The following is a 22,613-nucleotide window of genomic DNA, read 5'->3' as shown; positions in this document are numbered from 1 at the left end:
CACGTAGGCTCAAAACAATGACAGGAATGTGGACGTATAATTAAAGGGATAAAGTATAAATGAGGTGAGGTGAGTGACACCTAATAAGTGCTTTACAAGCGCTCGCTACTTTATTAATAGCACGGACAGTAAGATGTTGACAAACCTCTGTGATTACTGCTGGGTGTTATGATAACGGGTGTGTTTTAGGAGTTTGTCTGTGTTTGTATTCCCTAGTTTCCAAAAGATGGCATGCAAATGGTTTTCATTTCTAGTAAAGAAAAAGCTATTTAAAAAAAAAAACAACCCTTGAGATACCACAAGAACTCCTGGAATTCAAGCAATGCCCCAGTTTGCTGTTTATCCAGGGTCAACACCTCTGTCACCTGCACCCCTTGGCTCTCAGTCACCTTGGGGAGAGTTTCCCAGTCCTGTTGATTGGATAGAAGACATTCTGCATTTTTCCTGTCTTTGCTTCTATGGCCGTCTCTCTGATTTCATTGCTCAGGCGTGATTTCATTGGGCCATTTCTCTGCTCAGAGATGTCCCACAGCTCCCCCAACTCCTTGATCTAGGGGTCAAGGCCTCCCGACCTTATATAACCCCCATCATGAATCACAACCTGGTCTCCTTAACTGAGGTTCCAAACGCGCTACCTTTCCACCGCGTTTTGGCTCAGACTACCCCCAACCACTGCATACCCAAGGGTCTTTCTTCTTTTCTCTGGGTTTCCTTTAACGCAGAGCTGAAAATCCCCTGTCTTTGTGACTCTGGCCCCCACCGCCTCAGAGGAAATGCATTTCTACTGCCCAGCCCATTCATGCTATACAGAGAATAACAAGAATAATACAAATAAGCTTTATTTTCCCCCTACCTTCTCTTTTAGATTGGTTGTATTTCTTTATTTCCTTCCCATAACTCAGAAACCTAGTAAACAGGGGCGCCTGGGTGGCTCAGTCGGTTAAGTGTCCAACTTAGGCTCAGGGCATGATCTCACGGTTCGTGGGTTCGAGCCCTGCATCAGGCTCTGTGCTGAATGCTTGCTCAGAGCCTGAAGCCTGCTTCGGATTCTGTGTCTGCTTCTCTCTCTGCCCCTCTCCCCCTCACGCTCTGTCTCTCAAAAAGAAATAAATGTGAAAAAAAAAAGAAGAAGAAGAAGCCTAGTAAATAGTAGAAAATTAAGGTTTGGAAGGAGACAAAAGACGTTCCAGAACAGGACGCTGGGACATTTGTCGCAACAGAATCCTTTAATAAGTGAATAGATTCGCGTTCAGCTTCAGAGCTGCCACAGGGCATTGGCTCTCCTTCTGCGGCTCTTGCGGGGGTTCCCTAACAGTAGCCCACCAGCCGGAGGGTGTTGGGAAAGGCCTTGCGCATGCTCATGCATTTTTCCTGGTCGATGTACAGGGAATTGGCTTTGACAGCCAGGTCGTGCTCCAGGGTGGCTTTGGTGTGGACCAGCGACTGCAGGGTGTCCTCCGCCTCCCTCAGACGCTGCTGTAAGGTCTGGATGGTGTCGTCCACCTCATACACTTCGTTCACAAGGCTGCGTAGGCAGAGAAGCACCTGGTTAGCTTGGCAGAAGTCACACCCCGGGACTGCTGTGTGCTAAATGCAGCGTCTGTGTGGTTACTGGATTCCTATTGGAAGGTGGCTGCTGCGCTGAGGGCATTGCGGGGTCCCCCCAGCAGCACACGGGGCACCCCGATGTCAGGAAAAAGGAAGCAGCACTTGCGTCTCCTTGTGTCTCTAGCATCCGGCCAGGGCCGCTCCCACTAACTATTCCCAGAATCCAAAAAGCAAGCTAAGTGTATTTTACGACAACAACAAATTATCATACACATGTATATTATAGTGTTATATTTTAGGGGCTCCTATTTTATATTTTATATTCATATTTGAGCTCAGTCGGTTAAGCCCCTGATTCTTGATCTCAGTTCAGGCCTTGATTTCAGAGCCGTGAGTTCAAGCCCCAGGCTGGGCTCCACACTGGGTGTGGATTCTAGTTTAAAAAAAAAAAAAAAGTTATATTTTAAACAGATGTAGGGGCACCTGGGTGGCTCAGTCAGTTGGGCATCTGACTTCAGCTCCAGCTCAGGTCATGATCTCATGGTTTGTGAGTGCAAGCCCCGCGTCGGGCTCTGTGCTGACAGCTCGGAGTCTGGAGTCGGCTTCAAATTCTGAGACTCTCCCCCTCTGTCCCTCCCCTGCTCATGTGTTCTCTCTCTCTCTCTCAAAAATAAACAAACATTAAAAACACACACACACACACACAGAGGCAAAACTTGTAAACCTGTGATAGTGTGATTTTTTTTAAATGGTAAAAATAGGGGGGAAATCAAAGCTTAGCAAGACTTTCTTATATTTATTTTATCATCGAAATTATTTTCATTTTTAGAAACTTTACTCAGTGGCTAGAATTCAGCACAACCTGTCAACATATCCTGGTAGTGGCAGTGGGATGGGTTAGTGAATGTCCCTGCCCCCCAGCCGTGTCCCCAGGTAATGACTCAAGTTCCCGGAGTAAGTGTATTTGTAACTGTCGAAAAATGGAATAGAAGAGGAAACGGATCCTGCTTGAAATCAGCTACATAAAACCGTGGAACCGGCTCTAGTTCTAATTACCTTGTGATGGTGAAAAGAACCGTGACATGTTTTTCATTAAGATTAAAAGAGGAAAAAAATTCATTCTATGGAAAAACCTATAGCATCTCCTAAATTACATTGAGTCAATATTGCTTTAATTGTCTGTTTCTTTGAGTATCAGTGAATCTTCTCCAAAGTTCTGTTGACCTTGTTACATTTCTTCTGTGAATTGCTTCTTTCCCTTGTTCTCTTTGCTACTGGGGTATCACTTTTATCTTATTCATTTGCAAAGAGCTCTTTCAGTATTAGGCATATTGATTTTTTTTTTTTTTTTGGTCTGCCTTGCTTCTTGCAAATGTTTTCCCCAATTTCTTTTGCCTTTTTAATTTTCGCTATGAGGCTTTTATTATATGTATGATTTCAATTTTTTACGGTAAGCCAAACCTCTCTCTCTCTCTCTCTGTGATTCCTTCCTGTGTTTGTACTTAGAAAGTCTTTGTCTTCCTGAAGAGCAACTAAGCAGGGGCTCCTTTACCCATTGATTTGGTCAATGACATTGAGGAGAGATCTCGGCCACTTAAGAGAAAGAATAGGAAACAGTTTATAAAAAGACATTAATGGGGTGCCTGGGTGGCTCAGTCGGTTAAGCATCTGACTTTTGATTTTGGCTCAGGTCATGACCTCACGGTTCCTGAGTTCAAGCCCTACACCCGGCTCTGTGCTGGCAGAGCAGAGCCTGCTTGGGATTCTCTCTCTTTTTCCCTCTCTCTCTGCCCCTCCCCCACACATGCTGTCTTTGTTTCTCTGAAAATAAATAAACTTAATAAAAATTTTTAAAAAGAATAATAATAGCACCACACTTATCAACTATTATATATAAACATAGTATATTATATATATGTATTATATACATACTATACATGTAGTGTGTATATATATATATATATATATAAATATATATGTATATAAAGTCCTAAGTACTTTCTATGATCAGACAAGTTAATTCTCATAACAACACCACAAAGTAGATACTATGATTATCTCCAGTTTACAGATGACAAAACTGAGGCATACGGGATTTAGGTAACTCTCCTGACAGCTTTGCATGGAACCATCAGCTGCTTTTAATTACCAGGCTGCTCCCCTGCCTGACTCTAGTCTGTCAAAAACTCACCCCCAGCTTTACCAAATTATAACTAGTGCTTCAATATTAAGGTTTTCTTTATTTGGGAATTCCTTCGTCAGCAGACTGAAGGTGCATGGAATTAATTAAAATACACAGTAATAGAGGGGCCCCTGGTTGGCTCAGTTGGTAGCGTTTATGGCTCTTAATCTCTGGGTCATGAGTTTGAGCCCCACACGAGTCATGGAGCCTGCTCTAAAACAAATAAAATAAAATATACAGTAATATAAAGACAACAGGGACAAAGAACAAATTAAAGATACGCGGTCCCTAGAGATAAAAGGAACGTCTCCATCACAGAAAAGCACCAGGATGTGTGATTTTTCACATGGCAACCGTAGAGCTTCATAGAACCTTGCAGCTGGAAAACAAATGCGAGAGGTCATCAAGCTAAGCTTCCTTGTTTCGCCAACGAGGAAATCGAGTCGGGGGACTGATGAACTGTGCTTTCCACAGGCACGCGGCCCACACATGTTTATGAGCTTCGCACGGTTATCCAGGAAACCAAGAAGGAAATAAGGAACCTCACTGGCCATCATAAGGAACTGGGTCCTATTTCCAACCCCTATACCAGCAGCTCCCTGCAAAAGCAGAGACCCGAGAACTTGGCTTCTGCATACAGAACGCCCTTGGGTAAGACCATCTCATTCCTATCTGTAATCTCCACACCCAGTTAAATTTGAATTTCAGATAGATGTGCATTTTTTTAGGATATGTATTTTAATTGCAGTAAAAGACACAAAAGAAGAATTTACCATCTTAATCACTTAAAATTTTTTTTTAAGTTTATTTATTTGAGATAGAAAGCATGAGTAGGGGAGGGGCAGAGAGACGGGGGGGGGGGGGGGGGGGGAGAATCCCAAGCAGGCTCCACACTATCAGCACAGAGTCCGACACCGGGCTGGAACTCACGAACTATGAGATCAAAACCTGAGCCAAAGTCGGACCCTTAACCGACTGAGCCCCCCAGGCACCGCACCCCCTTAACCACTTTTAAGTGGACAGTTCAGTGGCATTACCCGCATTTGCACTGTGTGCAATCATCACTACTGTCCATCCGCAAAACTCTTTTTCTTGAAAACTGAAACTTGGCCCCCCATGCCTCCTGAGCCCAGGGCAATCACCATCCTACTTTCTGTCTCTCTGAATATTACTGCTCCACAAACCTCCTACAAGTAGAATCATATGGTATCTGTCCTTGTAGGAGTGGCTTATTTCACTCGGTAGAATCATTTCACAAAGTATTTTTGTAACAGAAATATTTCATGCAATACGTGGGATATGTTTATACTAAAATTCATTCGCCATTTACCTGAAACTTAAATTTTACTGGCCATCCTGTGTTTTGATTTGCAAAATCGGGCAACCTTACCGGCCAGTTAGTGCCAGGCACAAAGTGGGCTCACACAAAATATTAAAAAGGCACCAAACTAATAATTTTTCTACTCAAAACCCTCCATGCTCTCTTCTCCCCAAAGCACAAATTGCACATTTTTAAAGACATGCACCAAATCAGAAACCACTGTTTAGGCCGAGGGGAGGGGAGACGAGAGGGTAGGAAAGGGGGTCTCTCTCTTTTTTTTTTTTTAATGTTTTTAATGTTTATTTATTTTTGAGAGACCGAGAGAAAGAGCATGAGCGGGGGAGCAGCAGAGAGAGAGAGGGAGACACAGCATCCGAAGCAGGCTTCAGGCTCCGAGCTGTCAGCACAGAGCCTGATGTGGAGCTTGAGCTCACGAAACTGCAAGATCATGACCTGAGCCGAAGTCCAACGCTTAACTGACTGAGCCACCCAGGCGCCCCAGGGGTCTCTCATTTTGTACTCCATAGAGATCTGCATTAGTTGAACCCATTCTAACATCAGAATGCATCTCTATCTTACTTGTGAAATTAGACAAGAAAAGCTTTAGAAAAAACATAAGGTGAAAGGTTTGACATAAAAGAATAAGGGAAGAATTTCTGTTGAGTCGTAACATGAGAAAACATGAGGAAACAGCATGAATAGCTAATGATCAGGGACACTCTAGCTGCATGATGAAAAGCTAGGCAAGCAACGCTTTGGATAAAAGGAATCTGTATTTGCCATGGGGAAGGCGGCTCACAATACAATGTTGGTTGACAAAGTCAGGGTAGAAAATCCCATGTGAAACATGACCGTAAGTTTGTTAACATTCCTGGCGGCACACTCAGCAAAATGCTAACACCAGTTATCATTCGATGGCACGAAGAATCAAAGGCGGGTTTTATTTTTTATTTCCTTTTTCTGATTGTCTTCTATCATGAACGGATATGATATATTTTTTTTAATTTTTAACATTTATTTATTTTTGAGGGAGAGACAGAGAGAGACAGAGCATGAGCGGGGGAGGGGCAGAGAGAGGAGACATCAAATCCGAAGCAGGCTCCAGGCTCTGGGCTGTCAGCACAGAGCCCGACATGGGGATCGAACCCACGACCCGCGAGATCATGGCCTGAGCCAAAGTTGGATGCTTAACCGACTAAGCCACCCAGGGTCCCCTAGATACGATATTTTCAAGTTGATTTTTATTTACTTTTGAGAAGGAATCAGAGAACAAGGTGGTGAGGGGCAGAGAGAGGGAGAGAATCCCAAGCAAGCTCCTCACTGTCAGCACAGAGCCTGACACGGGACTCGAATTCACAAACCATGAGATCATGGCCTAAGGCAAAATCAAGAGTCAGATGCTCAACCAACTGAGCCACCCAGGAGCCCCTGACAGATACTAATTTAAAACCAGAAAGAGCACAATAAATATTTTACAAAAAGGAAACACAATTTTGAAGGACTTAAACTCTCTTTGGCCTTTAGACACTGACACCACAACCAGGCAGTCAGGTAAACGTGTCTTTTTTGGATGGCACAACATTCCAGCAATGATGGCCCTAGGTCTGCTCATCATGCCTACCTTTAGAGGAATATGCCAACTGGTGGCTGACCCAGGCTAAGGGAGAGTGTAGAGCAGATGCGGTGCTGGCACCCCAGGACATTTGCACATCCCATCTCAGACAATCGTGACGTCATCCTTGCAGATGCTTAAAGTAAATCACCACACCCAGCGTGCCCTGCCCTCTCTCCTTTGCAGGCAATTGATCAGATGTGTTTCCTCTGTCTCTGATCTTAGCACCCTCCTCCCAGACTACTATTACCCCACACTTTGTCCCACTAATTTACATCATCCTCAAAGCCCCAATGCACAGGTGCTCCTTCAAGTAGTTGCTCCCTTAACTCTGGGACTAAGTGGCTGCCTAATGTCAGGTGTTCCAAGAGCACTAGCTCTTTTGCAGCCCTCCAGGTGCTTGATGGGGCCTGTTTGTTACATCTGCTCCACAGGCCGTCATCTCTACAAAGACTTTCTGAGCCGGCCCTGCTCATGGCTGTCTCTGCAGCCAAAGTTGACAGACATGCCGAAGATACTTGTGGGATAAAGACCAACGTCCGTGTCCCAGCTGACGGAGGTCACGGTGCGGGGTGGGGAGCTGCCCGCAAGTGCAAGTCCACAGAGTCTTCCAAGAACAAAAACCAGACCCCAGGTGACGAAGAGGAAGGACGGGCCTGGGGAGACGCCTGGAGGGGTCCGCTCACACGGGTCTAGTGGAAAATTCATCTATGAGGGAACTTTTGAAAACATAGATGATGTCAATAATTTTTTTTTTTAAGGGAAGTCAAGATGCATAGAACACAGGCAGCTAATGCCCCCGTCTCCCGCTGCTGCGTGAACACACCTGGGAATTCCGGAACTTCCCTCCACTTGTGCCCTTAAGCATCTCACCCATCTTTCTGGGTTCTTTTCATAAATTTTTTTGTTTATTTTTGAGAGAGAGAGAGACAGAGCATGAGCAGAGGCAGGGCAGAGAGAGAGAGACAGAGAGACAGAGAATCCGAAACAGGCTCTGAGAACAGAATCTGACAGCTCAGAGCCTGACACGGGGCTCAAACCACGAACAGGGAGATCGTGACCTGAGCCAAAGTCGGATGCTTAACTGACTGAGCCACCCAGGCACCCCCTTCTCACCCATCTTTCAAGGCCCCATCTTACCCTTGGCTTCCTTGTTCTCGGCAGACCCGAGAGAGCTGTTCTGCTGAAATCACTCATTTCTGGGAAGGAATCACAGAACTGAGAAACAGTTTGCATTCAAATACAAATAAAGCCTCCGTCTTTTTTTTTTTTTTTAATGTACCAAGATTATTTAAGTAAAGAGACAGGTCTGGCCTGCCGCCAAGGATGCCAAAAATGTTTAGCGTTGCTTTTGAAAGAACCTGTTCAGAAAACTTTAAATGAAAAACAAAAGTCTTGAAATGAAAACGGCAGTTTTTCTCTGTCCTCACTCCCCTGAGTCCATGGTCTTACTTCTTCCTTCGTCTACACGGCCCAAGGGAGCCTCTCAGAATGATCAGGTTGAATAAGGAAAATAACCCCCCTCCCTCAATCATAATCCCAGACTCCACGGCTGTTCCTCTAAGAGCGTATTTTTGGCAGTGACACTTTAACAAGAAATTTTTCCGGAAACAAAAGTAGGTTTTGTCCTGAAGTCAAGAAAGGGGCAGAGGAAACAGACGCACTGTGGGCTCTACAGGAAAAGCAAAGGGAAAGGAAATTCTGTGTAGCTGTGAAGGGGGAAAGAAGTGAAAATGAACGCCTCCTCGTCTGCTACCCCCAACGTCAAGTTAGATCACGACTCAAACCCCTTTTAAAAAGCAGCCCCGTGTTTGTCTGATGTCCGGGGACAATTTATGCGTCCCCATCTCTGCTTCTGGTGATACTGCAGAGAAACTCTCAGAGAATGAAATGTCGCTCAGCTTCCGCTAATAATATCTGCAGAAAACCAGTCTGTGATCAAATCCTAGCTGACCTGGTGGACGTGCTTGCACTTGGGACGCATCTTGGGCAGCAAATGGACGCTGCAGGCTGGTCATGGGGGGGACCCGCCTGGCCTCCAGAGGGATGGAGGTCAGCTGATCCTGAATAAGGCACCGGCTGTGAATGGGCAGGGGTTCTCCGGAACGCCCTCTGGGAAGCGTGTAGCCAGCCTGGGAGGCACTCCCGTGCACTAGGCCCAGAATGCACTGCAGCTCCACCAGGAGAAATGCCACTAATGCGTTCCCATCCATTCTAGAGCATCCTTCTCAGCATCCAACACGGGTGCCGTCCGTGCTGTCCGGGTGGGGTGTTCTGCGGTAATGATCCCTTCTGTGACCCTCAGGCTCACCCTCCGTGGGAGAGATGGGGAGACAGGCCCTGCTTTGCCGATTCGTTCCACGTGGGCCTTGAGGAGGTCAGATGAGATTGGGCACACGATGGGGGGATGGTAAAATCACCATCCACGTGAAAGACGGGGAAGGAGCAGCCGGTAGTTGTTTGGTTGAATAGGGCTCTGCGGTGAGGCAAGGACTCAAACTGCATCTGTACGCATCAAGTCACTCAACCCGCTTCTGCCTCAGTTTCCTTATTTGTAAAATGCAGATAGTGAATGGGATCGTGTAGCACTGAGGACGGGGCCCAGCACTGAATGAGAGCCGTGCAGCTCTCATATCCCCGCCACCACCGTCTTTATCATCTTCATCATTGTGGGCCTCACAACGACCCCCTTGCCTTCCGAGGGATCCACACTCGTTTCTACGGCAGGGCTCAGCGTCGTTTTATCCCAAGGATAAATCCTCTGTGATGGTGAGGGAACCTCACCATGGAACCAGGCGGGAGACAAGTGGGCGCCCCCTCCCCCAACGGCCCCAGAAAAGAATCTGGAAGTTCAAGGGCAGCCCCTCTGCTCCTTCATTTGCTATAAAAGTTGATTCGCTTCTGCGCGGAGCCTTTCCTGACCTGAGAAGGGCAGTGATGCGCTCCAGAAAGAAAAGGCAAAGTTGGCAGATATTGGGAAATTGGAAAGGAAGCCAGAATATGGGTCGGAGCAAAGGGCGTGGGGGTGGGGGTGGGGGAAAGCTTTGCCCAGTTCCCGATGAACCCACCCCACAAAAGGATGTTCGAAGTTGAAATCATCATCATAATAAAAGGCATCTTAGCGTTTAGTGGCCTCCAAGTCTTCCCGTTATGTGTATGTGCGGGATGTGCAGATGGCCAGCTGTTTTCGATTTCTGCTGAGGACAGAACAAGCTGAAGCGAGCCTCACTAAAAGGGTCCCGGGGACCACAACGATGGTCTTAACGAGGAGAGGAGATATTAAATGCCAAGAGAGGCCAATGAGAACGAGCGAGTGAGAGCAAATAGAGAGGTCATTGGAACTGGCCCTTTTCTAATGAGTCCCAAGCTCTGAAATACACACAGGAAACAACACTTATGAGAGAGTGTTCTGGAAACTCCAGACTCCTGGAGAGCGCAGAGGAACCCGGATGCCCCACTGGCCCCAGTGAATGAGCCTCAATTGTTATTATCACTTTTTTTTTGCGTACAGTATTGGTATCATTTCCTTTTTTAAAACATTGTGGTGGAATGTACACAGCACAGAAAATCTACCATTTATTTATTAATTTTTTTAATGTTCATCTATTTTTGTGAGAGAGACCGAGCAGGAGAGAGGCAGAGACAGAGGGAGACACAGAATCCGAAGCAGGGTCCAGGCTCCGAGCCATCAGCACAGAGCCCGACGCGGGGCTCGAACCCACGAACTGCGAGATCATGACCTGAGCTGAAGTTGGCCACTTAACCAACTGAGCCACCCAGGCGCCCCCATCTCAACTATTTTTAAGCATACAGTTCAGTGGCATTTGGTACTTTCAAACTGTGGGGCTTCCATCACCACCACCCACCTCCAAAATTATTATTCAGCCTCAGTTGTAACCTTGTGCCCATTTTACGAATAATTAGGGACACTTTTGAAGAAGGTTCCTACAGAATGAGCAGAATGAGCAGGAAGCGGCTTCATGAAGAGCACGGAGGCACCCTCGGGCTGGAGGGTTGCCCCCAGCTGCGTCCGCCAGCTGCATCCCCCCAGCTCGCCCCTCCAGCCAAGGGCACACTCCCCCCTCACCGTAGCTGAGCCAAGTCTCGGCAGAGCTCTATGTTGGGTCTTCTCGTGCGTTCGTCCAGTCGGGTCTGAGCCACTTTCAGGAAGGCAGACTTGTCCTTGACGGCCTTCTTGATGGATTCTATGGTCATTTCAGTCTGGAATATCTCCTGCAAGGTCTGTAGGAGGAGAAGCAAATGCCTGAGGCTTCGTGCACTTGAGGCGAGGGCCCCTGGCCCTCTCTAGTGGGAAGGTGGATTCTCTGAGGTTCTCGCTCCCTCCTAGCCCCATCCCTGTGAATCTCTGGAGAGTGGACTGTGGGCATCTCTTCCTAAGTCCAGGTGCGATCTGCCAGGTTGGGAGAGTATTTACACCACAGAAATGAGCAAATGCTGCAAACTGGAGCTTCCTTCCCACCCACAACCCTTAGATCACCTGTTGCTAAATATTTACCAGAGCACATATGTACGTAAGGCCGTGAGGTGTGAGTGGCCCTCACTTTCCTCCTCAATCAGCACATCCTTCCTTCCTCTGTATCTTCTTACTAGACTCATAGAGGTGTTGTCCTTCAAGGATTTGCCTTGAAGCCAATCAAGTTCAAGTTTCTGAGAGTCTCACTTGCATGAGAGGAGCACAGGCAGTTTGGGGGTCCTGATTTCCTATTCTCTTTTTGTAAAGAGGGTCCCCCAAATCACATCCACCTGGATCCTTCTCCTATACTCTGACAACTTTGCCTTCTTTTATGAACTTGACCTCTGCACTCCTAATTCTCCCCATCCGCCCACCCCTCACCCCTTCAGCCACCTTCCTGTGGCCTGGAGACATACCCAGTGTCACTCAAATTCTTTTGAAACCTTGTGTTTTTACCACCACGCTCTCCCAGCCAGCCCCACCTGGGTATTCTCTGATTGGCACTCTCCCATCCCCTCCCTCACGATCACTGCCACAGTCATTCAACAACGGCCTCACTCACTGCCTCCACTGTGACCAGCTAAGCTTGAGGTGGTCCCCGTATTCCTGGACCCCAGGGCCCTCCTGAAACTGCTCTCTCAAAGGGGGCAACAACCTCCCCCAACATCCCCCTCTCCTTGAAACCCCTGTCCCGCTTCTCTTCTCTGGCCAGCTGCTGTCCTAATTCCTTGCCGTCCTCTGTAGCTGCCTCGCATCATTTCTGGTGCGAGGGTCACCTTTGGGACACACCTCTGCTCCATCCTTTCTTCGCTGCAGAAATCTCACGTAACCCCACGGATTCGGCACGTGCGTGACCCAGGAGCCCTTCAATCTGTCGCCCAAACCCTGACCTGTCTCCCAAGCTTTCAAGAGCTTGTCAAAGACCATTCCACTGTTCCTGTCACTGAAGCCATCCTTGGGGGCTCCCTGCGCCCTGAAGCCACCCAGTCTGTAGTGCTTTTCTATGACAGCCTTAGCCAACTGATGTAGAAGTAAATACAGATTTGTTGAACAAAGGGGCTCCAACACGTGAGCCTTCTAGAGGCCTCTAGAATAGCTTCCTACTGCCTGGTGGATACCCTCCCGCCAATGTCTTCTACGGTGTGGTCCCAGCCTGCCTTCGCAAACTTGTCTCCGAGGACAGACACCATCCGGGGACAGACCGGAGCTCCGCCTCTGATTGGCTACTTCCTACAGCTTTGCTGGGGACATTACTCTGCCTGAATGTTCTCTCCCCTCCCCAAGCCCCAACAACACTTTTTGTATTTGTTATTTGGCGACCGCTCTTTATATATAATTTTCCATCGTTACTAATTGTTCATGAGCTTTCCACGTGTCGACACCTTTTCACAAATGCAAGCTTCCTGGGAACAAACTGCCTATCCTACTTCTCTCTTCGGTAGCTGCTGTCTGGCTCAACAAGTATTTGCTGTCCAAAGAGGACACCGGGAGAAGGGGACTTCATTTGCTGCATGGTGTCCTCGGTTGGATAATATCCCCTTCCAGCAACATGGCTGACTGCGTAAGGTTCTTAAAATAAGGAACAAAAACCCATACGCAGCATAATCCACAGAAATAATAACGGCTCCAAGACAGATGCTAAAGAAAGAAAGAGCTCCTTGTTTATCTTGAAACACTCAACTTCTGCTTAAATCCTTCATGTTATTGTCATCGTAAAACCTTTGTGCCTGGAGCACTTTAAGAAGTTCAATATCAGAAACACTCTGAACCACCTAATCGTTTCCTGTATTTGGTTTTGTATTCCAGAAAAGGGGCCTGAAATAACTGAACAGAAAACATTCCTGCCATATGGTCTAATAATAAATTCGCTTCCTAGTGACATACAGTGATCCATTAAACTTTAATCATAATATTTTTGTTTCTATTAACTACTAGGAACCTTTCCGTGCATAGTGCATTCTTTGTATTCCAAAAAACCAGTGGATTCTGATTTCATTTTGACACCTGGCTACCTAGCTAAAATAAATGGTGTGCTTTGTACTGTTTTAAATTTTTCTCAGTCTGTATGGCCAGGAGGTCATGTGTCTTACGGCATCTCGGCAGCAGTGGTGAGAGATTTGTGATCTCAGGGCCCCCTGCTCGATCTATACGGGTCAGCCAGCGGGTACCACGGGTGCTTGATTTACCTTCGCTAAGTGAATCTGAATCTTATTTTTAGCATCTGCAGTCTCAGCAATACTATTGGTGAAAGACAAATTCACTTTGTTGAATTGATTCCACATCTCGTTGGCAGTCACAACCAAGAGGTTTTGAATGTCGTCCCTTAGCTTGGAAGAGACCGCTCGTTCACTCTGGGATCGGAGAACATTATCATCTGTAAATTTAGCCCAGGACTCAGGCACTGAGACCCTGAGGGGAAAGAAAAAGTAGAACCATACATGGGTGACTACAACGAAATAGTCGAGATGGTCTGTAGGAAATCATTCAGTTTTGTGAAAGAGCGAACCTGAGAGCAATAAATCCGGGTTTTATTGCATAAAATATATACATCAGAACAAAGCTTATTTAAAACTTTTCTTAATTGTTCCTTATTTCCCTGCTTCGTTTCTGTAAATTCAAAACATACACTAAGTCCTCTGTCAACCGGGGGCCTCGGGGCTTAATGAAGGTATGGGCATGTTGGCTCATAAGAAATGTGTCTCACTGGCCCAGTAAACGTATGAAAAAACATCCAACCTCAGGAGTAATCAAAGAGGTACTTACCAAAACAGTAACATGCTAATAACCCTTTATTGGAATAGCAAAGAGTGAAGAGAATGGTAAAAATTTTTAATATTTATTTATTCATTTTGGGGGGGAGGGGCAGAGAGAGAGGGACAGACAGAGAATCCCAAGGAAGAATCCCCGATGTGGGCTCAAACTTATGAACTGTGAGATCAGAGCCGAAATCAAGGGTCAGATGCTTACCCAACTGAGTCACCCAGGTGCCCTAAGGCAAGGAAAATATGCTTTATTTCAACCGTAGTCATGGTGACATAGGCATAGAAATTTGTCAAAACTCACCAAAATGTACACCAAACACATTTCAGTGTAGGTGAATTTCACCTCAATCAAGTTGTTGTTTTTTTTTTTTAAAAAAAGGAATGATTGGGAAAAGACCATGAACCGAAGACTATTCAGGGGCCTGGCAAGAAAACCATTGATGGAGCAAGTTTAATGTTCAACATTTAAGGCAACAGGCAGTGATGGATGGGGCACCTGGGTGGCTCAGTCAGGTAAGTCCAACTTTGGCTCAGGTCATGATCTCACAGTTCATGAGTTTGAGCCCCATGTCAGGCTCTGAGCTGTCAGCACAGATACTGTGTTGCTTCTGATTCTGTGTCTCCCTCTCTCTCTACCCTTCCCCGACTCAAACTCTCTCTGTCTCTCAGAGTAAATAAACATTAAAAAAAAAAAAAAACTTTTTTAAGCAACAGCAGTGATGATAAAACGAGAAGCTGTTTTCTCCCACAATTTCTGCTTCAAGTAGCTGTTATTTTCATACTTAGAAATATTAACAAAAATTCTTTTTTTTTGAGCTTTTCAAAATATGTATTTTATTATTTTTTTAAATGTTTTATTTATTTCTAGGAGAGAGAGAGAGACAGCGTGAGCAGGGGGAGGGTCAGAGAGAGAGGGAGTCACAGACTGAAACAGGCTCCAGGCTCTGAGCTGGCAGTCAGCACAGAGCCCGACGTGGGGCTCGAACCCGCGAACCGCGAGATCATGACCTAAGTGAAAGTCGGACGCTTAACCGACTAAGCCACCCAGGCGCCCCTCAAAATATGTATTATTGAAGTACAGTGGATTACAATGTCCTAATAGTTTCAGGTATACAACACAGTGATTAATGATTCTATACATTACTCAATGCTCACCACATAAGTATAAACAACAAATTTTCTTTTACAAAATAACAGGACTCAAGCATCAAGGCCTGACTGAAGAACATGTGTGCTTACTGAAGACCCATCCAAAGCAGGGTTGTCTTTTATCTTCCCATGTTTTCCACTTCTAACCTGTAAGCTGCATCATGTTGAAGGGAGAGAAAATGAATTAAATGACATCAAAATCCTAGAAGTGCTTCGTGCCCAACTTACGTCGCATCAACCCTCTCCACTCCGCGAAAGTAGCTGACGCCATCCGATGTGTTTCGCAGATGGTGGCATTTATCGTCGATGCGGTAAGCTGCCTGTTTGTCACTCAGGTCCTTCTCCAGCTCGTGCTGGGAGGCTCTATTAGCTCTGTAACATAGAGTGGGGAGTCGGAGCTTCAGGTTCAGGCAATGATTTGATACGAGGAAGGGTAACTGGCCTTCGGTGCTGGGACCCACCCACCCACCACTGCTGTCTGGGTCTCTCCTCCTGAAACCATGTCCAGCTTCCCAGTTAAAAGGAGCCCTCCCTGGAGATGTCCATACATGTGAGTAATTCGAACCCTGCCACACTGCCCCTCCCGTGGTGTGTGGTGTGGCTTGGGAGAGAAGAGGTGTAGATAAACAGAAGGTGGGTATCTGAAGCCCCGAAGCTGGGGCCCATCTTCCTAAGATAGACACTGTTCCAGGAAGGATGCTGGTTTAAAGTAATCTGTCCACACCTATGCCTCTCTTTCCTTCTTCTTTTCCTTCTTCTATGTCCCAATCCCTCCATCCTTTGAGTGCCACTCATGCAAGACCTCACTGGATGTTGGAAGGAGTCAAGTTTTCCTCCAAGTGAAGGGAGAGACCGCTGACTTACAATTTTAAAAAATCATTTGGTGCTGGGTTGAGAACAGACAGCAGGTGACAGAGTAGACCCATGAGCAGATGTGTACAGTTAGTTACCCAGGCAAGAGATAGTAGTGGCTTTGACCAACAGGGTAGCGGTAAAGGAGGTCACAAGTGTTCAGATTCTGAGTGTTTTCAAGAAAGAGCCAAGAGACTCTCAGGAGATTAAACATCAGTGGAGATCAAAGAGATGGAGTCAGTGATTGGAATAATGGAATTCCATCAACAGAGATGGGTGAAGCTATGGGCGAGTAGGCTGGGGAGAAGATGGACATTCAACCAAAACACTGACTTTGAATGTCCATGAAACATCCAAGTGTAGTTACCAAAGAGCTTGCTGGAGTTTGGGAGAGAGGTCTGGAATGGAAATAAAAATTGGGGGATCACTAGCATCTAGATAGTATTTGAAAACACAGGACAACTAGACGGTCTTCATCATTTTGGTATTCCCGGCACACGGAATGGGCTTGGAATACAGGCACCATTTGGTAGAGCCAGTGTTGAATAGGATAGACTAATTCCAGCTGCTTATAACGTTAGGTAAGACACTTGACCTATCAGAGTGGATTCTTTTTCTTTAAAATGGAAATGAGGGTAGCAACGTGCCAGCAGTCTGCATTTTGTGAATCCTAATACAATTTTGGGAACTCTAAAACACATGCCAAAGATGAAAGATGAGAAAGTTGCCTCCCCTTGCTATTTCTGTGTCCAGTCTCCTGCCTCAGGTTATTGTGTTGAAACTCTTAGGATTAAGGCCTTTCTCATTTGTGGTCTGGGACCAAGATGCCCCATAGCCTTCCTCTCTTAGGCTGACGTGCCCTGGACTTCCTCTGATCTGAGCTCAGAACCTCCTTAGGAAGGTGTTGGAGGCAGCACCCCATCAACCTATCTGATAACCCCAAAATGGGAAAAATCTTGGTGGCCATATTGGTGCCTAATGACATTCCATTTTCAACTGAGATCCAAGCTAAGGCCTCTGTTGTGTGCTCCAAAGCAAATAAGAGTTACAAAACTCTTCTCCCATCTCCTTCCCTGGATGAAGCCCAAAGACCATGTAAGCAATCCCACAAATCCTGGAGAAACCATTCCAGGAAATGAGGTAGGCATGTTGCCCACTGTCTATGAAATGAAAGCCAAGGTCTTTAAAGCATCACTAACAAAGGCTCCAAACAAGGGCCTGCATGGAGACTGAACTTTCTGCAAAGGCCCAAAAAGGGCTGGGTACGAGACAATTTATAAATGAGACTGATATGAAGATGTGGTCATTCCGCAGCAGAACAATCTGGGCAAGGAGCTTGAAGCTCACAGAAAATGAGCTGCAAGATTTTAGGTTATAAAGAAAATGGGATTGGGGACTGGGCCTGAAGAAAACAGAACAGGCGCAATTCTGTGAACCCTGTTAACTGTGGTTCTGTGATTCCTAGGGAACAGAAACCACGAAGTAATATCAGAACGGACTTGCTTGCATTAATAGCTCAGGAAAACTGCATACAGTCAGTCATCCTTAACCCATCTTCTATCTCTCCTCAATATTTTTGGACTGAAGAGCCCTTCCAGTCACGGCGAGAGAGAGAGATCCCCGCCGTCTAAACCTCACCGACCCTCAGAGGATCAATCCTGATGGACACAGTGAGCAAACACAACAGACACTATTCACACCTCTATGACACTTATTCCTGTGGGGTAGCCCACGTTATCCTTGACAACATTAATATAAGCAGAAGCAGCCTCTCCTTTGGGTGACATATTCGATGCTGCTTTCTGTGACCATAACCAGAGGAACATTAATGTTTCTGTACATGTTAGGAAAGAGGCTCAACCAATGTGTTTTCTATGCTGAAAGCTATTATCATTGCTTAAGACCTTCCTTGGATTATTATTCTCCCTTGCCCTAATCCCCACCATAAATATTAAATACCTCCTTTCTGCTATTGCCAAGAAAAAAGGGATTTGTACCCTGGTAGAGTGTAGGATGGGCGAATGTTTGCAATGCAACGGGAAGTGGTCAAAGCTACAATGACACAACCAGAGGACTGGGGAGCATGTGCCGGGGTCCCTGGGAAATCAGGGAAATCTGAGACTTTAAGGAGTTATGGAAATAACCATAAAAGGGAGCCACAATTCATTTCTTTTCCAATGGTTGGGCTGAATGTATACAAGTCACTCTCTCATCAAAGAAAGAAAGTCTTTGGAGTTGAAAGAGACCTTAGCCAATTCTCCAAATTAGAGCAGAAATCCTTTTCTTTAGCATCTTAAAATGATTTGCTTAAGTATAAACTTAAAGCAAGCACTCCAGAGCTCCTGGGTGGCTCAGTCGGGTAAGAGTCTGACTCTGGCTTAGGTCACTATCTCCCAGTTTGTGAGGTCAAGCCTTGAGGAGGGCCCTGCACTGACAACTAAGAGTCTGAAGCCCCTCTCCCGCTTTTGCACATGTTCCCTCTCTCTCTCTCAAAAATAAACATTTAAAAAAAAAATAAAGAAAGCAAGCACTCCAAGTACTCATGTCAACCTCCAAATAAAAATGGATATGTGCACGTGTGTGTATGTACGTGAGTGTATATGTATATCCGTCTATAACAAATCCTTATATAAGAAGCTAAGAGAAATTTGGTTGAGAGGCCAAATAGCACAGTTCAGAGACATGATTTTACGTTGTATATGGAGTTACAACTCTTACGCAAGTTGGGCAATGGCCTTGTCCAAATGCATCTTCATCCTTTCTTGACAACACAGAATAACATCAACCTCCTACTCGATTGAAAAGAAAAACACATTAATGGTTTCATCATCGGGTATAGCATCCAACAACGTAACAAAACATCAATAGAGGGAAGCTTGGTTCCTGGAAAAAAATTGTCAAATCAAACAAGAGAACAGTTTTTACCTTCACTTATTTACCCATATCCTCTCCCGATACTGCAATCTAAACATTAGAATGAGAGTTTCCCCTTTCTGGGGCTATAGGAAAATTATATTAAGGAACAAGTTGGGACAGGGCTAAAACTGTAGGATTTCTCTTTATTTTTATCACTGGTCCTTAATGAAAACAATCAAACAGTAAGCAAATACATAAATTCTGGGGAATTTAATGCAGGTTGAATCTAATGCAGGCTTCCTTTATGATAACTATTCTTCCAAGACAATAATAAGTAAACTGGGGAGGGAAAGAGGCAGCCAACAAAGGGCTTCCCTCTAACAGGGCACTGAACCCCCAAGAGACCCAGCTCTTGGGTCCAAATGGAAACTTGACTTCCACACCAGGAGGCCAGCCCTCCCTCTGTCCTGCCTGCAGCTCCGCTCTCATACTCATATACACACTTTTGTAGCCTCTCTCCTGGGCCACACACATGGCATTCTGATACCACCAGGATATACACACTATCCCATAGCGTGTGTAGTATCGCAGACGTGTTAAATAAACATTTCTCGCTTCTCTCTGAAGACCGTATTCACGTAAGAAAATCCAGAAACCCAAATTAGCACCAAGAGGACATTTCAAAAGTGCACACGGTCAATGTTGCTGCCACTTCAAGCACAGAGTGATCACACTTTTCATTTGAACCTTGAACATTTCCCCATGACATTAAAGAATATTGTGATGAACCACCTCCCTAAATATTTAGAAACCACCAAAGGGTATGTCTTTCATCGAGGTTTTGACAAATACAGCCAAATTGCCCTTTGGAGAAACTGTGAGGTCATCACTATATACATAAATATAGAGTATTAAAATATATGTGTATTTTTAACCAGTCTGTCCTGTGCCTTTATATTTTTGCATAGTGGTTTTGATATGGAGACGTTCATGATTTCTATGATGTCCAATCTGTTAAATATCCCCTTTTGGCCTCTGCCTTCATTAATTTGACTATAAAGGCCTTCTTCACTCCGATATCAGTAACTACTCAACTATATAGTCTTCTTATTCTTTTTTCTTTTTTTTTTAATGTTTATTTTTGACAGAGAGAGAGAGAAACAGAACACAAGTGGGGGAGGGTCAGAGAGAGAGAGGGAGACACAGAATCCAAATCAGGCTCCAGGCTCTGAGCTGTCAGCACAGACCCTACCGCGGGGCTTGAACCCATGAACCGTAAGATCATGACCGAGCTCAAAGTGGGACGCTCAACCAACCGAGCCACCCAGGTTCCCATTTTTTTTCCTTAGAGAAGAGAGCACATGAACAGAGGAGAGAGGCAGAAGGAGAAAGAGAGAGAGAGAGAGAGAGAGAGAATCTTAAGCAGGCTCCACATTCAGCATGGGTCTTGATCCTATGACCCTAGGATCATGACCTGAGCTGGAAACATTACATTACATTTAATGAAATTCTTGCTATAAAAAAATTCTTCAGCAATAATGTCTATATTTGAATTTAAATAATGTTATAGGGCGAGTGTCAGATGGCCTGGGGGGAGAAGGCTTCAGGGAAATAGGGAATGCCTAAAACCAGAGACCTTTGGAACGGTCCCCAGTGTTAATTTATCTATTAATATGTACTCAAAGGTTCATTTGGCTTTAAAAAGTTCAAGGAGTTAGCCTGGTATGGGAGGACCAAAAAAGACAGTACCCTGATCAATTCCCCAAGAGAAGCCATTCTGTGAGAATTTGATGGGTATCACTGATTGAATGTGAATAAGAGTCAACAGAATTCATGACAAAATATTTCAAGGCACCCACCTTCTTAAAGAGCAGGTCTTTGAAGACTACTTCTTGTCTTTGCTGATGTTTATTTAGTTATTCTAAAAAGTTAGACTCATGCTGGTAAAAAGATATGTCGATATTACTACTTACAGTAAGAAATGGATGCACTCATTACTTAAATTAATTGGCAATGACCAAAGTACCCTGCAGTTGATGAGCCATTAATTTAACTGTAGATTTAGTTATCTGGATGTAAAGCAGCATCTACTACTAGTCTAAATATTGGTATAGAGTTTAATGTTGGTTAAACCTCTAAAGCAGTGGTTGTTGTTGTTTAAAAAACAGATCTATCGGGGCGCCTGGGTGGCTCAGTCGATTGAATGTCCGACTTCGGCTCAGGTCATGATCTCATGGTTCGTGGGTTCGAGCCCTGCGTCGGGCTCTGTGCTGACAGCTAGCTCGGAGCCTGGAGGCAGTTTCAGATTCTGTGTCTCCCTTTCTCTCTGACCCTCCCCTGCTCATGCTGTCTCTCTCTCTCTCTCTCTGTCTCTCTTTCTGTGTCTCTGTGTCTCTCTCAGAAATAAATAAAACATAAAAATTTTTTAAAATAAATAAATAAAAATTAAAAACAGATCTGTTGAGATAGAACTTATATACAATGGAACTCATGTATTTGTACAGTGTAGTGGTTTTTAGTATATTAAGAATTAGGTAACTAACTGAAGAACATTTTCATTACCCGCTAAAGAAAAAACACACCCCCTTCACTGTTACCCCTGGTTTCCAATTCCTGAGCTTCTTTCTTCTAGGCCACCACTAATCTACCCTCAGCCTCTACAGATTTCCCTGATCTGGACATTTTATAGAAATGGGATCCTGCAATACGTGGTCCTTTGTGACTGACATCTTTCACTTAGCATAAATTTTCAAGGATCATCCATGTAGTAGAATGGTGCAGCACTTTCTATGGATAAATGACATTCTAGGGTTTGATTCTACCACAGTTTATGTATCATTCATCAGCTGACGGACATTTGTATAGTCTCTAAATGGCTGTTATGAATAATGCTGCTATGAACATTCACATACAAGTACTTGTGTAGACAAGTATTTTTTTTTTCCTCTTGAGCAGATACATAGGAAGGGAATTGCTAACTAACTCTATGTTTAACCTTTTTCCAAAGCAGGTGTATCATTTTACATCCCCACCAGCAGCGTATGAGGGTTCTAATTTCCCCACATTCTTGCCAAACTTGCTATTATCTGTGTTTCTGAGTATAGCCATCCTCGGGGGTGTGAAGTGGTCGTTCAGTATGGTTTTATTTGCATTTCCCCAACAAAGTAATGATGAGCATTTTTTTCCTATGCTTGTTGGCCACGTCTATATTCACTTTGGAGAACTCTCTGTTCAGATCCTTTGCCCATTTTGGGTTGGGCTATTTGGGGTTTTTTTTAGCTTTACTGTTAAGAAATCTTTATATATTAGAGATACAAGTCCCTTATCAGTTAGATGATTCGAGAAGACTTTCTTCCATTCTGTGGATTGTCTTTTCACTTTGTTAATGAAGTTCTTTAAGACATCAAAGCTTTTCATTTTGATGATGCTCAATTGATCTATTTTTTTCTTATGTTGTGTGTGTTTTGTGCTTTGGGTGTCAGATTTAAGAAATGATGGCCTACTCCAGTGTCACAAATATTTATGCCTATGTTTTCTTCTAAGAACTTTGCAGTAAGCTTTGCAGGCTTACATTTAAGCCTTTGATCAGCTTTCATTCCATTTTTTATATACAGTGTGATGTAGGAGTCCAACTTCAGTCTCACACAGGCTGATATCCAACTGTCCAAGCACCATTTGTTGATGAGAGTATTCCTTTCCCATTGAGCTGTCTCAGCACCGCCTCAGATGAATTGACTGTCAGAGTGAGCGTTTGCTTCTGGATTCTCAAATTCCCTTCTATTGATCTATTGTCTATCTTTACTGCCAATTCTACCCTGTCTCATGTACTATACCTTTGTAGTAAGTTTTTAAATCAA

The 22,613-nt window shown here is 44.8% G+C and overlaps 1 protein-coding gene across 1 annotated transcript in view; it reads right to left on the bottom strand.

Moving 5' to 3' along the window:
• Positions 1-1,207: 1,207 nt before the first annotated feature.
• The window catches only part of TEKT3 (tektin 3), a 37,785-nt gene continuing 16,379 nt past the window's right edge, over positions 1,208-22,613 (bottom strand). Inside the window, exons 4-8 of the mRNA XM_039227345.1 lie at positions 18,619-18,689; positions 15,277-15,420; positions 13,324-13,546; positions 10,751-10,905; positions 1,208-1,525 (exon numbers count right to left, since the gene is read on the bottom strand). Coding sequence (XP_039083276.1) covers positions 1,309-1,525; positions 10,751-10,905; positions 13,324-13,546; positions 15,277-15,420; positions 18,619-18,689 — 810 coding nt within the window. The 3' untranslated portion in view covers positions 1,208-1,308. The remainder of the gene's footprint in view (positions 1,526-10,750; positions 10,906-13,323; positions 13,547-15,276; positions 15,421-18,618; positions 18,690-22,613) is intronic.

This window comes from Hyaena hyaena, unplaced genomic scaffold (assembly GCF_003009895.1).
Source record: "Hyaena hyaena isolate Hyena2069 unplaced genomic scaffold, ASM300989v1 scaffold_27, whole genome shotgun sequence".
Lineage (NCBI taxonomy): Eukaryota > Metazoa > Chordata > Mammalia > Carnivora > Hyaenidae > Hyaena > Hyaena hyaena.
The sequence above is the reverse complement of the archived record's forward strand: the minus strand, read 5'-3'. Positions and strand labels throughout refer to the sequence as shown.